This window comes from Silurus meridionalis, chromosome 12, assembly GCF_014805685.1.
Source record: "Silurus meridionalis isolate SWU-2019-XX chromosome 12, ASM1480568v1, whole genome shotgun sequence".
Taxonomy (NCBI): Eukaryota; Metazoa; Chordata; class Actinopteri; order Siluriformes; family Siluridae; genus Silurus; species Silurus meridionalis.
The window spans coordinates 9,702,605-9,719,851 of NC_060895.1; the positions used below are offsets into that span (position 1 = coordinate 9,702,605).

General features: G+C 38.0%; 1 protein-coding gene across 5 annotated transcripts in view; it reads left to right on the top strand.

Annotated features, from left to right (window-relative positions):
• grik4 (glutamate receptor, ionotropic, kainate 4) overlaps window positions 1–17,247 on the top strand; it is a 439,025-nt gene that overhangs the window by 314,209 nt on the left and 107,569 nt on the right. For all 5 annotated transcript variants that reach the window (XM_046863059.1, XM_046863058.1, XM_046863061.1 and 2 more), the window contains one exon: window positions 2,395–2,448. In XM_046863059.1, the coding sequence (XP_046719015.1) occupies window positions 2,395–2,448 (54 nt within the window). The remainder of the gene's footprint in view (window positions 1–2,394; window positions 2,449–17,247) is intronic.

Sequence of the window (17,247 nt, forward strand, 5' to 3'; positions counted from 1 at the left end):
ACGAAAGACACGTTACACACGGTGTAACGGGTAAAATATGTTGCGCTTCTTTTAGGAGCATAGCGGTATTTTGGGAATAGCCTGGCACTGCATTTTCTGCTACTACTGCATGTGTGCAAGACCGAGGAATATGTCCTTATTATTTTCTGATGCTCATTTCTAAGTTTCTTTGACTAACCCATAACGCTGTTGCCAAGAAAATTAAAAAAGGTTTTTGGAAACCTGTCTGTGCTTATATGATTTCTGTTGCAACTGGAGTTAGCGAGCTCTCCCTTAACCCAGACTCAACGCGTTACAACGGCTTGTTTCTAAACAGTAGCTGACCAAGAAAGTCATTGTTCACTGTCTTCCTCCTTCCTTTCAAAACTATTTCTCTCGGGAGTTTATCTTTTGGCATCGTTGTGCGTTTAAAAAAACCTTTTTTCTCCCGATGCCGTGCAGCTCAGAACACAGGTGAGGTGCGTTTCTTCGTTTCCGTTCGGAAAATTTATTGGTCTAATGTTATGGGGTTCAGTTTTTTGGCTTGAAGTTTGTGAAACCGGGAAAAACCCAGAAAAAATTCATAAATTAGCCGCTTTGTTGTTTAAGCCGTGGGGTTCAAAACGTGGGAAAAAAGTAGCGGCTTATAGTCTGAAAAATACGGTAAATCACATATTACCTGTTATTTAATTCAATTTACTTTCATATGATCTGTTCCAAACGTTTATTTCTCAAAAATATTTTAAGTGCCTGACACTAAAGGTGTCATGTCCTCTGTTTTAAATTTCTAATATAAATTTGAGGATGTTTTAATTTGTTGTCTCATATTAATCTTTTGATCTCAAACCTATTATTCCTGTCTAGTGCAAAACAATAGAATTACCCTTCTAATACTTTCAAAGGGTACTGTATTTACCTGTTAAATCCTCTCTAGAGATATGCCATCCTTCAAGCTGTTGTGTGCTGAAATGTCAGCAACAAACATCTGTAGTCTATAAGGGGGGGACTTGCCTCTGTTTAGCAGTCCCTGGAGAAATGCTGATGTCTTGGAATCAGGCAGTTCACTGAATTTAGCTTCCAACTAAAAGAATACAAGACCCCATGTACTATGGGTTCTTGCATTCAGGGATGCATTTATTATTTATTATTTCTTCTTTCTAGTTCACTTTTCATAAAGATGGTCCAGATTTCTGGCATCTGGAAGGTTCTTACAATCTATATAAGTGGTAGCAATAGCAATATCTTGCTGACCACAAGCCATAAGCAGGACTGTTTGGCCTAGTTGCAGAAAAAAATAAATTTATAATAATGATGTGATGGGAAGAAAGAAACGGTTTGGGGCCAGTATATCCTTTTGCAAAGCAAAGAGAGCTTCCTGGCCTTGTCCTGCCCTAATATTTGGTGCAGATGGCCATCAGGTTGGTAGATGACTGAGCAAACAAACACTTAACCCAGTGAAGGAGAACTCAAGGGCCAGTCGAAGCACAATTAATTGCAAACTGATTAATGTGTCTTGTTAATAAGGGTGGCTTACATTCTTGGCATGCGTGTAGCGTCACATAACTTCCTAGCCTGTAGGGAAAGCATCTATTGCTATTACTCTCCAAAAAAGTTTGTTCTCTAGCAAACCCATTCTGTTAGAAAATTTTTGCAAATGACAACGCACGCCCCCACTCACTGAGGCAAGTACATGCCTCTCGTTATGGCATTGAGGCTCTAGCAAGCGTAACAGTTTTACTGTAGACATTATCAATCCCAACATTCACAGCAGGAGCAGGAACCTTGCATAGCACCCTGACTGAATCTGATCATCAAGCATAATAATGGCTGCCACATATCAGAAAGACAGAGTAGCTAACATTCTAAGTAAATCTAGACTGTCAAAGTTTGCCCATGGCAATAAGGATGATTCGAAAGGTAGAACATTGAAATGAAAGTGGAAAACCTTGGAAAGTAAACCTTATAAAAAATAATAATGGCTATTCAAGTCCGTGGAAGTCCTGCCGTTGCATGGCAGATCTAGTCCCTCAATGCATATTCATGCACAATGCGAGTCCACTTTGCCTTCATAGAGTCTCATAACAAGTGATTATTAAAATTTTCTAACACAGTCACGATGAATTGGCTGTTTCCCAGGTAACAATGGGGAATTAATGAATAGAATAGTTTAGAGGGTCATAAGTGCATGCTTCATTGTTGTCTTTGATCTGCCTCAAAAGGGGGCTTAAAAAGCAATACACCATGTGTTTTCAGTTGCACAACGGGAGGAAAACACTGTAGGCAACCTTAAAGCGTAGATAATAACAATGCATTTCCACTTTTGGCAAATGAAATTAGGCTTTCATTATAAGTGTATGCAATGTGTTATGTTCTTGTCACAGTTTGCTCTCTTTTCTCTGTCTACTTTTCCCACAGGCGTCAGAGTTAGGGATGCTATCTGTCTACTATACCTACATCTTTACCTCGCTGGTAAGTGTCTTTGACTTGACCTGCTACTCTCTCTCCTACTGAATTAATGATGTAAAGTCCAACTATGGCAATGATGCCGTTTATGGTATACATTTATATATCTGTTCCTCATTATATGCTTCATATATGATTTATATTGTTCAGTGAAACCCAAGGGCAAACCGCAATGCAAAATGGGATTATAATAGACAGTAAATCTTTCTGTACTTGCCCATGCATTTAATCTCTTATGAAGGAAACTTCAAATATGAACTTTTCTGTGGTTATTGGAAGTCAAGTGAATGTTAAGTTGGTGCTAATAGATAGATTTTGAGTTATTGAACACTGCCTTTTACTACTTGGGGTGTTTACTAGGCATGAACAAATATAACCACATTTTTCTTTAGCTTTGTGTGAACTCAATAAGCGTTCAGCACAGCCTATACAGTAAATCAGCAGTTATTCACTTCTGTCCAACTTGAATATGCTTCATTTCCAGTAATACTTGTCCTGTGTTCCTGCAGTCCCTCTGGCTTCTCTGTGTTACAGTCATCCTAAAGACTACAAAATGATCCTCCCCCTGACAAAGATCTGTCTTCATTATGTCATTATTTCCTCTTAAAAATGGCCTATGAGACATGAACAGTGGCCAGTATTCCGATGAAGCGGACAGGTGTTTTTTATATTCCAGCATGTGATAATGAGACACCTGTTAGTAGCAGTGATAACTAATCCCATTTACTCACATTGCAGCCGTCATGCTGAAGGATTTGTCCCAGGTTTTTTGTGGCCCATGTGTATGAATGGGTAGTGAGCTCTACATTATTACTCTACATTAGAGCAGCAGAGTGTGTCTGCTGCCCATGGGCATTTCTTTTGTTCAATGAGTGTCAAAGGCATACTGCTGTTTTAGAGGGTACGGGCATTAAAGCTTGCTTCCTAGTATGATTTACATGCCTTTATATTATAGTATATAATGAGAAAAATCTTGAGAAAAAAAAAACAATAAATCAAAGCATTAAATTATCTCAACCCATAAGACTGAAAATGAATAGTTCTTCATGAGGTGCTTGAAACTAATTCCACTTTTTTGAGAAGTGCTTGAAACAGATCATGTCAAGATGGATTTCCCAGCTGGATTTAACAAAACATCATTTTTTTATGTCTGCAAATGAAATTATTACAATTTTCTAAATGAAATGTGGTGTTTTGATATATTTAATCAGTTTCTTAGATCTTAGAAATTGGCCACAATCGGCAAACGTCTTCACGTATTTATAGGTTACAAGCAATTTTGTACTGAATGAATCTTATGTTTGATGGTTTCGCCTGTCTTCAGTTGTTTTTATTATTATTATTTATAAAACCGTAAGTATTAATTTTGCCGCATCTGGGACACATTCTGCTTTACAAATGTACATTGGCCGAACATTCCCAGACAAAGATTTGTTGACGCTTAGTAATACAGAAAAACAGACTGCAGGATATGCTGGCTGATTTTGCCACTTGTCTCATGTTTAACTTCCTGTGAAACATCACGAGGAAGAAGCCCTTTAGTCTGTGCATCTCAGACTATCTGTTTTTTTTGTTGTTGTTTTTTTTGTGATAGGCAAAATGTCCTTGTGTGATCAATAGCAATTTTTATACACTACAAAGCATGACAACAACACGGCAACAATGCAGTAGAATTATTGACTCCTTTCAAAAGACTGGGTGAAAAACAATGGTTCAAGAGAAGCACTACACAGATTGATTTTTCTATGCAGACAAAAATGTTGAAAAATGACATACCGTCTCTTTAAATACAAAAAAACCCCTTACAATTCTTAATTACATACTAGCTTGCAATGATATGTAAAAATGCACATATTTGTGAAGTATTTGCAGATTTCAGCAAAGTATGTATTCCCATTTTGGGATTGATTTAATTTATTCTCTTGATTGTTAAAGTCTGTGATTTGGGAACATTAAAAAAGCAGAGATTTTGTCATTGCTAAACTAAAAAAATATATTACAATACTTTTTTCATAATAACACATGAACATTATTTTCACAATTAAGCCTCTTTAAAGAAAAAGAACAAAAAAAAGTATTGAATAATTATGGAATATTGCATTTAGGCATGACTGCTTTCCCTGTTGGTAAGCCATAAAGAGATCATTGCTGTGAGATTTGTATAAGCAATAATGCTTTGCCATGTGAAATAGTGTTTTCATTACTTGTTTGACTGGTACTAAGGGATTCTTAAAGCCATTTATATAAGAAAACCCTGTTTTTTAGACTGCTGGGGATGCTTAATACTTTAAATATACAATTCTCTCCCCCTGTGTGTAACAGTTACCTATAGTAATCAATTATAGTTATTGCTGTCTATTATTAGGCATCATAACAGCATGATTTAAGTACAATTTGTAGCTCAAATGAATGTTCGTACAACGCAGCTGTTGGCTCTCTCTGCATTTCTATACTATAACTGTCTTGCATTTGGGGAACACTTAATTTTATAGCATATGTTCCACAATTCCACCTCAAATGTCACTTTGAATAATATTTGGGAAATAAATAAAAGTAATCATGTGGTAGATCATATTATACTATATGGAAAAATGTTTGCGGACACTTGACAATACGAATTTATATGTGCTTTTTGCTATTCCACGTTTAGCTCTTGTTTACTGTTTTAATAACCTCTACTCTTCTGGTACTGATGTAAGGTGAGAAGGCCTGGGGTGCATTCAGTGTTCGCATTGACACCACATAACCAGTGGGAATAGTGTAAAACTTCAATGCCTTTCTTGTCAGTATGTGATCTCCTTTCTTCAATGTTCTGTGTATGCTGAGATGCTCCAGGTAGCAAATGCACAGACTTTCTCAAACAGCACACCTAAAAGCTTCATAAGGAGAACAGGCTTCTCAGAGAAGGGTCTGAGTGTCCAGCCCAACTTTAGGCCATGGTCAGCCTCTGTTTAAACCAGGGAGCCCTCTGTGTCTTGAGTCTAAAAATGGATGGATGTAAGGATAGACTTCCAAAGTTGGGTAATATTACCTTACAAAAAACTCCCGGGTCCAGCCTCAAAATCAGCCCAGAGTCACCAGTGCACCAATAGTTTAAATTATTCCTAGCAGAAAGGTTTTCCAGAACAGCTGTTTTCCCTATACTGCAAAGACTCATAAAGTGAGTGAGGGACTTCAGCCAAAGACTGGGGGTCTCATACCACTGTACAGGGTCATGGTGATTATAGATGCCTTGTTCCCTTAGGTAAGATGCTAATAAGTCTATAGGTAAACAGAGAGCTTCGGTTAATGGTTCTGTGGCTCTCTGCAAGGCCAGTTATGGTTATGCCCACTTGAGAAGATGCAATGAAACTGATTATTGCCATCCTGATGGTTTATACAATTGTCCCTTGCAGCAGTATCTGAGCAGACCAGCATGTAGCAAAGTCCAAAATCCAGCAAGAGGAATCAGGGCCAGATGGACTGCACTCAATTTCAGCTAGTTGATGTATTTTGACCTTATACCAAAGAACACATGGCCAGACTACCCATGCGGCACCACATTGCTTCTCAGCCTGCAAGGAATACATCTGTTATAATTATTTCTTTCCAATTGAACACTGCTCCCAACCAGACCACTTTGGTTAGGAATGTACTGTATCACCAATGAGCCAAGACTTAGGCTTTTTTTTCACTAAAACCATGACATAATCTAGTCTCATGCAAATGCAGTATTTGGTGACAGATAAATATAGTTAGGTGCCAATACATATATATGGTATATAGTCTAAAGCTCTAAAATTAATATTTAAGGGTCCTTTATATCATATTTATATATTATTTTTATGCATTTTGACATTTGGGGTATGTTCTCTCAAATTTACTGTAATGTAATATACAAACATTTAAAGGCACTTTTGTGTGTTTTAACATTTGCTAAGCCTTCTGTATCATTTCCAGCATTATGTTATGAAAGATATGTTATATAAAATGCTATTAGGTGTCATCATATGAAGCATACCGCAATACATGACACGTCTTTTGCGTCACTGCATCATCTCTCTGGAAACAAACACAAAACAAACAGTTGAGTAAACACAGCAAAACAAATTTCTCTTTTCACGTTTATGCACACAACATGACATTTCATTGCAGTCTGTTACATTTGTAAATTACTCGAGGAAAGGCTCTTGCAGCTCATTCATCACTGTCAACATAAACTGACTCTTTTTCTCTCACATGTCCGCTCTTTTTCTTTCTCTTCCTCGCTCTTTCAGGGTTCTTTTTAGTAGTCCTTATCTTTTGCTTTGTCCTCAACTCCTCCTTGTCTTTTTGAATTCTCTCCCACCACTGCATATTCTCACACACACGCACACACACGCACACACACACACACACACACTCCTCTCTCCTGTTGTTTGGATTTTGGCACTAATACACTGCTGCTCTCATCTCTCCCTGTATTTCTTTCTTAAGAGCTGCCATATTCTGCCTTCTTTTCCTCTCATCCCCTGATCTACCAAGAACATCAGCTAGTATTGCGTCTCTTTGTTTACAGCTTCAACTGCTTCTTTACAACAGGCTGTTTAGAAACTATAAAGTGGCTTCTTCTTTTATCACATAGAGAAATGTGTTGAAAGCCTATCATGGCTGCCTACTCTTTACTGAAACTCTGTAGAGACTTTCAGGAAAAAAAAATAGGATGTAATAACAAAGCGAAAGTATAATATGGAGTAGTTTTTTAATTGTGTTCAAATTCATTGTTAGGTGTTTGTGGTACAAATAAGTGGATAATACACTTATAGCATTCAGTTAAATTTTCTGTAGGCTCATATGCTTAAGGATTATATGCAGTAGCATTGCAAGTCCAGTTTGAGCATGCTTTATCCCATTATATACTGTATATGCCACCCAAAAAACCTATAGAAACCATAAAAGAAAATCTAATTGTTTCCAGTACAGGTAGGTAGAAAGGTAGGTAGGTAGGTAGGTAGGTAGGTAGGTAGGTAGGAACAGACAGACCGACAGACAGACAGACAGACCCAGACAGACAGACAGACAGACAGACAGACAGACAGACAGACAGGCAGGCAGACAGACAGACAGACAGACAGATAGATAGATAGATAGATAGATAGATAGATAGATAGATAGATAGATAGATAGATAGATAGATAGATAGATAGATAGATAGATCTAACAACAAAATGCAGATTGGCAGCGACCAGTAAATTAAATTCTATGTAAATTCAATTACAAACCATTAGCTATTAACAGTGAATAGTTTACATTATTAAGTGTATTTGTACATCATAAAATCGTTATCAAACCAAAGAAAATACTGGAACTTCTTGGAATAATCTTGGTAAAATTCATTACTGTACTTAAGTAGCTTTCTACGTATTTTCATTACATTTTAAAGTCAAATATCTTACTTGAATACATTTTGTAAAATCAATCTCTTCTTCTTATTTATAAGTGAATAACAACTTAACTGGTCAAGCATGCAGCAAGCCACAAATCAATGTAGAGCATACGCTCTGTTTTGAGCTTGGTTTTATTTACTTAGCACGAACATTCAGTTCAGCATCAGTTCAGCAGCAAGCAGAACATTTTTAGAGGAATAAATGATGGAAGAAACTCCCGGCTTTAACTTAGGCCACAGCACCCGTGAACTTATTTGCATGATTTTTTTTAATAAATGAAAATTATTTTGATACTTTTATTGAATATTAATCATTGTTTGATCATTCATTTAAGAGATCAGTGTGTTAAGAGTAACATTAGAGTCTTTTTACATAAACTGAGTTGATTATGCAAGTGTTAGGAAAATATGTTAGGAACATTATAGTCATATGGTATTCTATGAGGAAGTCAGGTGTGTCAGAGAAGTATGTGAGGGTGGTGCAGGACATGTATGAGGACAGTGTGACAGCAGTGAAGTGTGCAGTAAGAACGACAGACTGGTTCAAGGTGGACGTTGGACTACATCAAGGATAGGCTCTAAGCCCTTTTTTTTTTTTTTTCAGTGGTGGACTATGATGTTTGCAGATGATATTGTGATTTGTGGTAAGAGTAGGGAGCAGGTTGAGAAGAGCCTGGAGAGCTGAAGGTACTTCTAACTGCGTCGCAGCACTTTGGAAACGAGTGTCCAATAGTGCCACGCTGACCAGACCCGGCCTATTGTGCGAGAGATTCACAAGCAGAACATAGGACTGAGGAGCCAGGAGTGGCTCTAAGGTCAAGATTGTAAAAACCTGACAAAGGTCAGCGGGGTGGACCAGCCCGCAGCGTTGCAGATGTCCTGGAGTGGGACTCCAGCGGACCAGGCCGTAGAGGCCGAACAGAGCAGGGAGACCAGAGAATTCAATCCTGGGAGGAATTTCCCAAGGAGGTCCCTCAAAGAAGGGACACCAGATCTGCGGGGGGAAAACGTACGTAGCCTCGGCCACATCTGCACCATGGCGTCCAGTCCCAATGGGGCTGGGTGAGAGAGAACGAACCAGAGGGGACAGTGCAAGGTCTCCTGAGTCGCAAACAGATCCACCTGGGCTCTCTAAAATCTCTGCCATACCTGCTAAACCACCTTTGGGTGGAGCCTTCATTCCCCAGGCCTCTGCCTTTGCCTCGAAAGGGCGTCTGCCCTCCAATTCAACTGGCCCAGGATGTAAACTGCTCTCAGTGAGAGGAGTTTCCACTGGGACCACAGGAGGATCTGCTACGCCAGCCTGTTTAGGGGGCGAGATTGTAGATCCCCCTGGTGGTTGATATGCAAGACCATCGATGTGTTGTCTTTATGGACCAACACAAGGCGATTCTTAGGTCTAGGAGGAAGTATTTCAGACCCAGAAACAAAGCCATAATCTCCAGGCAGTTTATGTGCCATGAGAGGTGTGGCTCACTCCACCAACCTTGGGCGGAGTTTATTAGAGGGACCGCGCATGTAGGACGATGTTGGAGACAAGGTGAGGGAGGCGAGATTTAGATGGTTTGGACATGTGCAGAGGAGGGACATGGGTTATATCGGTGGAAGAATGCTGAGGATGGAGCCACCAGGAGGAAGGAAAAGCGGAAGGCCAAGGAGGAGGTTTATGGATGTGGTGAGGGAAGACATGCAGGTAGTTGGTTTGAAAGAGGCAAGGGGGTATGGAGATGGATGATCCGCTGTGGGGACCTCTAATAGGAAAAGCCAAAAGAAGAAGAAGAAAAACATTATAGTCATAATAAATCATGGTTATTAGGAAATGTAAGGTATATTTGAAGGAAAATACTTTAGTACTTTTAGTCAAGTGACAATTTAAATGGAGCACCTTTATTCTTATGGAGTAATATTTTACCTAGTGTATCTCTACTATAACTCAAGTCCATGGTTTGTGTACTTCATCTACCACCAATGCTTATGATGTCCTAATGATCCCTAATAGAATCCGGTAGGCTCTATGCCACTAATAGAATGCCCCACAGGGATCATTAAACAGTTTCTGTTAATTAATCATTATAATTCCTATTATAAATATTAATTAAATTAAATACCATTACAAATTCTATGAGGCTTTCTATGGTTGTTTTTCGGCAGGGTGTTATTTAACAGTGAACAGTGTGTTTGTTTTTTTCTCATAGTAGCACATAGGCCAGAGGTCAGTCCAATGGCCAGCAGCACTGCACATAACAGGACAGAAGCAAACAGTAACATTACATTCACTTCAGTTCAGCTGTATTGCTTCCCTTTACTCATGCTATCAGAGATACAGTGGAGTGCAGATACACAATTTTGTAACAATGGCTCAGCAGTGAATCATCTGCTAATTCCTCTCTCTATACCTTTCTTTCTTTTCGGTGACCCTGACCTTTAATATTATCCCATTTTTCTGCAGTATAAATCTCACTTCTTTTACCCTATAACCCTTTACAGCATCTTCACATTGAATCTTATGTCTGGATTGCATCCATTGGTTAGCCAGTTACAGGTATTACAGGTATATTACACCTGAATGTACAAATGAGCTAATTAGAATTTCGACAATTCAGAATCATCAGAATAATTTTCAGAATTTCAAAATGTTTTTTTTTTTCTTTCAAAGCATCGGCTTTCTCGATTTCACTAATCGATATCATTTTTATATCTGCTTTAAAGGCATGTTCTGCTTATTGACCTTCTTTTTGCAGCCAAAAGTAATAATGATATTCAGATACCTGCCCTTTAAGAAAATCAACTCATTATCCTGTAAAGCATACAGTATGTAAGTGTATGATATAAAATTAGTGTAGACACCTGCGGCTTATAGACAGGTGTGACTTATTTATGTTAAAAATAAAAATGTTTGTAAAATTCAGTGGTTGCGGCTTATATATGTGCGCTTTATAGTCCGGAAATTACGGTAAGTACAGTAACAGAGCATTTACTCAAATAATTTACACTACTGGTTTTACTGACTGTCTGAATCTTATACTGATACATGTTCCATCATTTTAGATAAAAGTGCCACTGTAAACCAGCTTCATACTATACAATTCTCAGCCTGATTTTGCACATCATCAAGGATACTTTGGTCACGATTTTAAGATCAGTAGTCTTAGTAAGACATGCACAAAGGTAGCTGATTTAGTGCCACTGAAAGCCACGGCAGCTGTTCCGGCATCGTCAGAACAATCTTATTAAACTCTCAGAGTAGGACCCTTGTCGAAAACTCAACAATAGCAGCAAGGCGTGCGGTAGGATTATGCAAACCACACAAGATAGCTACAAATACGATAGTGACAACAGAGGAATATTAACAACACTTGGGATTTAAAAGAAGAGCGATTTGTTGAATTTGAGTGGCAGACAGAATGCTACGCTAAGGTCTGATCACAGTTACAGGATGACAGGGCAGAAAGGGGTGTAACAAGGAAAATAAATAACAGATACAGCTTTCATGTGTGTAGCTTACTAACATGCAAATGCTTTGGTTTTTTTTTACTATATTGACAAATTTCAATAATGTTTTCAGTTAAATTTTGAACAAACCTGTGCTGCACCACTGTACACAATATAATGACAACATTCTCTATCATACTGTAAAATAAAATGTGAACATGTTAATGTACAGTTCTTCATCATCTAGTACAGTTTATGTTTAACTTTGGGCATTTACCTTCTTATAATTATGAGATATATTTAAGATATCTGTTTGATGTCATCATTTATCACAATGACTGCATTTGCTATAAAGATAGCTACACTACATGGATAACAGAATTGAGACAACTAACTTTCAGCCATGTGTGTGTCTTTCCCAATCTGTTACCACAAACTTGGAGGTAAATTGTCTCTGGATGCAGTAGAATTGAATCTTCCCTTTACTTTAACTAGGAGATCTAAACCTGTTTCAGCAATTCCTTTGTGCCCAAAGCAAGCGCCATAAAAAATATGCCTGCAATAGAGCATTGACTTTTGACCACTTTTGCACTGAATTTAAACGCTGACTGCACCCCAGGCCTCCTCACTCTGAGTTTAATAAACCCACTTGTAAGTTTAATAAATCTCCACAACCACACTCCAAAATTCAGGGGACCATCTTCTCTGAAGAGTGGAGGTTATTATATAAGCAAATGCCGACTAGATGCAGATGTTTTATCGGATGTTAAAAGAGCTCATACAAATTTTATCGCAGGTATCCAAAAACTTTTTTCCATAAACTGTTCAACTTCTTAAGCCTATGCTTTCTACCAGATTGGAGCGCAAACCTTCTCATATCAGTAATGTATTTGAGCGAATATTTAAGAAATAATCAACAGCTATACTTATACAATACTCAATGACATTAAAGCTGTCATTAATGATTGGCGAACGGACTGAATGAATTAAAATACCAGTTCATTTTCTTTATTTTACATAGGGAACTAGAATTCTGATCACTCTAAATCAAACACAGAGATAAAGTAGGGTGATTACAAAGATTACAATATGAATTGAATGAATTCTAATAAATATTCCTTGCCGAAAGAAAGAAAGAGAGAGGCAAAGAAAGAGATTGCATGTGGTGGGTCAGAATTCTGTGCCACATCTTTATTCATCTCAAAGTTGTTGAGATAAAGTTGTCAAGCCAGTTTCATTATATTTCTCATTATAATGTTCTCCTGTTTGTGAAATTTACCTTGTGCACTGGCCCATTAATCCAAGTCACTAAAATCACCACATCAGTTAAATGACATGCAATTCCTCCATTAAGCTCAGTGAGATCATTAGAAACTGTTTATAATAGCTGCCTCTCTCTGTGTGCAATTGTATGTTACAGTGGTTGTTGTACAGTTGTTTAAAAGACAGCACTGTAATTTAGGACAGTTTAATAACACACCTTCCAGAATCAAGTATTCAGACAAATTGTATAATGTAAAAAATTTACACAGTGTATGTGAATCAAGTGCTTGCAGACTTTAAATGACTGTATCTGCTTGTGTGTGGGTGTGTGTATGTATGAGTGTGTGTGAGGGTCTTCTTCCCTACAAGCTATTGTGATTTAGGGAAGACTGATGACTAATCATTGGCACCAATTTTTAAACGTTACTGCCCTTCAGAGTGTATTGCAGCCAGGTAAATCATTCATTAACAAATGAGTGTGATACGACCTTATGAAATAGAGCATGTGCTGTGGGCAATATTAAATCCTGGCTTTGGCATAAAAAGGTCACTGATGATCAAAACACATTAACACCACCTACTAATAGTGGATTTGTCATAGATTTTTGAATTGTTAACCCCCCTTCCCAGAAGCACATTGTGCCAGTGTAATGAGATAATGCATGTAAAACTATATATATATATATATGTATATTTTTCCCCTATGTAAGTGGTTTTGATAGTATGGCTAAACGGTGTGTGTTTTTTAGAATCTTGTATGCAGTATAGTTGTTTGGGTGGGTATTGAAATAGTCTAAAGTACTACTAGTGACATCCAGGGGTAGAAATGGAAAAGAAAATAGAAAAAAGCATTGATAGTGTCATTACAGGGTAAGTTTTTGATACTAAATTACATAACGAAAATTCCCAACAAATGACATGTGGGGTATTACAATGGGTATTGCACACGTCACAGCTGATATTTGTATATTTTCATGCCGACTGCAAAATATGGAACTGAACTTGGCATCACACATTGCTCAACACACAAACAAAGAACAACACATTTTTCCATTGTTATGAAATGGTGACATATGGCACATTTTGCTGCTAATAGAGTTTGCACCACTTTGGCTGCTGACACATATAAGAAAAAGCAAAACACACAGGAGTGGGAATGTGATCAGTAAGCACTGTACAAATTACATACGTTTTTGCCATGTAATCGCCGTCGCTCTGAACTGAGAGTTGAGAACGATTGGTAGCTAGCTCTTTATAGGGCTTCCAAATGTCAATGTTGATCTATTCAGATCTGAATCATTGGCCAGCAGAGTCTACGAGACTAACTCCGAAAGTCATGTTTCATAGATTCAGAGCTGCTCTGAACCTGAAACGTGAGAGGCGAGAGTCCGTGCTTGTGGAACATATCCTAGTATTCCATGCCAACTGTCAGCTCTGTACTCAACCAATAGAGACCAGAACAGTTTCAGCCTGACTGTGGATCAAACCCATTGAGGTTTACAGCAAACAGCCTGAAGCTTGAGTTGTTGAATGGTCTCAGATGAAGTAGGCAACACATTTTGTATAGGACAGTCATATCCAGTAATATTAAATGAAATATTTGTGGATGAAAGGTAAAAGCTCCTGAAACATTTCTCCTCCTCTGTGAGAGCAAAAGTGTACTCTTTATTTACAGAGCTGCCATTTTACAATAGATTTATGTGGAGGAAAAGCTTCACATCATTCTAATCATTGATGACATTAACAAACTGAAGAACACACACACACTCAGTTAATTCTAAATATTTTGGTGGTCCAATCATAATGACTTTTTTTCTTTGAAATCAGAACTACCAGCCTACCAGTACAATATGTGCCATGTATGGCATGATGCATTAAGAAGCTGTAAAGTCTTTTGAAGGTCGGGTGGGCGTAAGATCTGCACTTATTATGGTCATCAACGTCCATCCCTATCCTCACTCTGCTTATTTATTTTCTGTGTGCTCATATTTCATTTTCACGCTGCACACACCTGACTCACTCCAGCATCTGTGTATAGCACTCAGAGTGCTGCCATTTGCCCTCCAGCACATACATACACACACACACACACACAAACAAACACACACACACAATGCAGCATGTTTGTCTTACTGCTAGCTGACGAGGTCACCAGAGCCAACTCAACTGATGATTAACTTGCAATCCCACACATCCGCGCACACACACACACACACACACACACACACACACACACACACACACACACACACACACAGTTGCCAGAGGTATTATTCATCAGTTATTTAGGGGGATTTTAACTATGCTGTGTCCTTATTGTTAAGATGAACACACACACACACACACACACACACACACACACACACACACACACACACACACACACACACATATTCCTGTCATTAGGGGAACCTCACTACAATTCCACTTACACATTAACATTCTTGGTGCGTAGACTTCTAGCCCTCTAGACTTTTAGATCTCTTCTTACCAAGGACCCCTTTAAATAAAATCATCTCTGTACATGCATTAATGTTATCTAGATACACTATATGGACAAAAAATTGTGGATACCTGTTCATAAGATTCTGTACCTCCACTGTTTAAGGAAAATGCTCCATTAGAAATTTTGAAGGATGGTGGTAAGGATTTGTGCTCATTCAGCCACAAATATTAGTAAAATCGGATACTGATGTATGACGAGGAAGCTTGGGGTGAAGTCATTTTTAATTCATCAATAAGGTGTTAAACAGGGTTGAGATCAGAATTTTAGAGCAGGCCATTCAAGATCTTCCATTCCGGACCATATCTTCATGGAGATTGCTTTGTGCACAGGGACATTGTCATGCGGGAACATCCGTCCTAGGAGATGGGATCAAATAGTTTTGAGACTAATGGTGCTAAATTCTTTCAATTTCATTATGGACAGCAAGCTAGAACAAAGTACAAACGTGAAATTTTGCATGAAACTGGGCAAATCTGCCACAGAGACTTTTGACATGGCAAATTTTGACACACGGCAAAACTGCAATTAGTCGTTTGAGGTGTTTTGAGTGGCACGCGTGCTTTAAGAGCGGAAGAACATCACTGGAAGACGACTTTCAACAAGCTCAATCCCTGAAAATGTCTGAAAACCATTTAGCAACTTGTGTATGATGATCATGTGAGAACAATCCACATGATCTTCTTCCGCACCCACCCTACTCACCAGATTTGGGTTCTGCGGACTTTGACCTCTTCCCAAAAATGAAAATTGAGCTGGAAGGTTGCTGTTTTGACACCATTGTGAAGATCCAGCATGAATCATGTGAACCTGTATTGCTTGGTAAGGGGACTATTTAGGAGGCGTTAGCGTGTAAAACTAGATTTTACACGATAGTACTTTCTTAAAAACAGCTAGTCTCTAAACTTTTTGATACCACTTTTATATAATTGTGCGTGGTAGCAGTCTAGGAAAGAGTTGGATGTCCCAATAATTTTACATATATAAACAGTGTGCATTAAAAGCAATGAAAGCATATTTACCCTGGAAAAAACTGTACAGAATTAGTGTGTTCTGACCAGACCATGAATATTCTCTTTACAGTTCCTGAATTCTGGTTGCATATTGATTGCTCTTCATCATCAGCATGATTGCAATTTCTCTTCCTCCGAGACTCTGATGAAACCCTGGTGGTAAAATGTATTATATCTGGTTACATCCCACAATGGCTTTTTATACTGGTTTAGCCAAGTGTTTATTGTATTTCCTGTAACTTCAACATTATTGAAAAGATCAAAGTTAAAGTTTGATATTTATACATGCGGCTACAGTTGCAGTTGTCATGTCATTTACTAAGATTTATAACTGTTTTAACCCATTTTATTCTCCACTTATCTTCCTTGCAGAAATGGCACTCTTGTGGAAAGATAGCCGGCGTTTGTTTCGCTGACCTTTTCTTCCCTTGTGCCTATAGTGTATTTTCACGTTTATTCTCTTTTCAAGCCAGAATCTTTTCTCTGTTCACTCCTTGCTGCTATAACCTTTCAATAAAAAAGGTCTTATTCTATTCATGTGTCTAGCTCCATGCAGGATCATTTATACAATAGAGCCTTTTTTGAGGGTTTACTACTAGTTAATTATTAATATGATCAATTTACCCAGCTCTCCTGACCGAGTGAACTGTCTCTTGCACTTAGAAAAGCATGGCGAGTTTAGACTTTTATGAATGCGTCTCATGTGTGTGATTTTTAGCTTTAATATGCATGTAGTAACCTCATTTTATTAATTTATTACTGTAAGTGGTCATGTTAATGTATAACCATTTACACATGAGAAGTACCTTATACTTTTTTTTTTATATTTCAGATGTTTCATCCCCAGTATGAACTTTTTGAACTCATGAATAATGGAGCATTAGTGTCTGAAATGTTCTGCCCGGATCCCAAATGATCAAAGTATCTTTTATCAAAAGAATTTGGGAAACTATGTGAGTTTTACTAATGACTGATGCCATTGCAAATTGTCTCAAATCCACATTCACAAAGCCCTTCATGGTTAATGAAGGAAATAGAAATAAAAAGGCAGAGATGTGTAGGTTGTAATCATTCTATGCTTCTGTTTTTGTTTTTGTTTTTTTGGTCACTGCCCCCACTGAATTATTATTATATCCATGTCGCAATATAAAGTGATATCTCTGTAGCTTGGAATATGGAATGGTTTACCT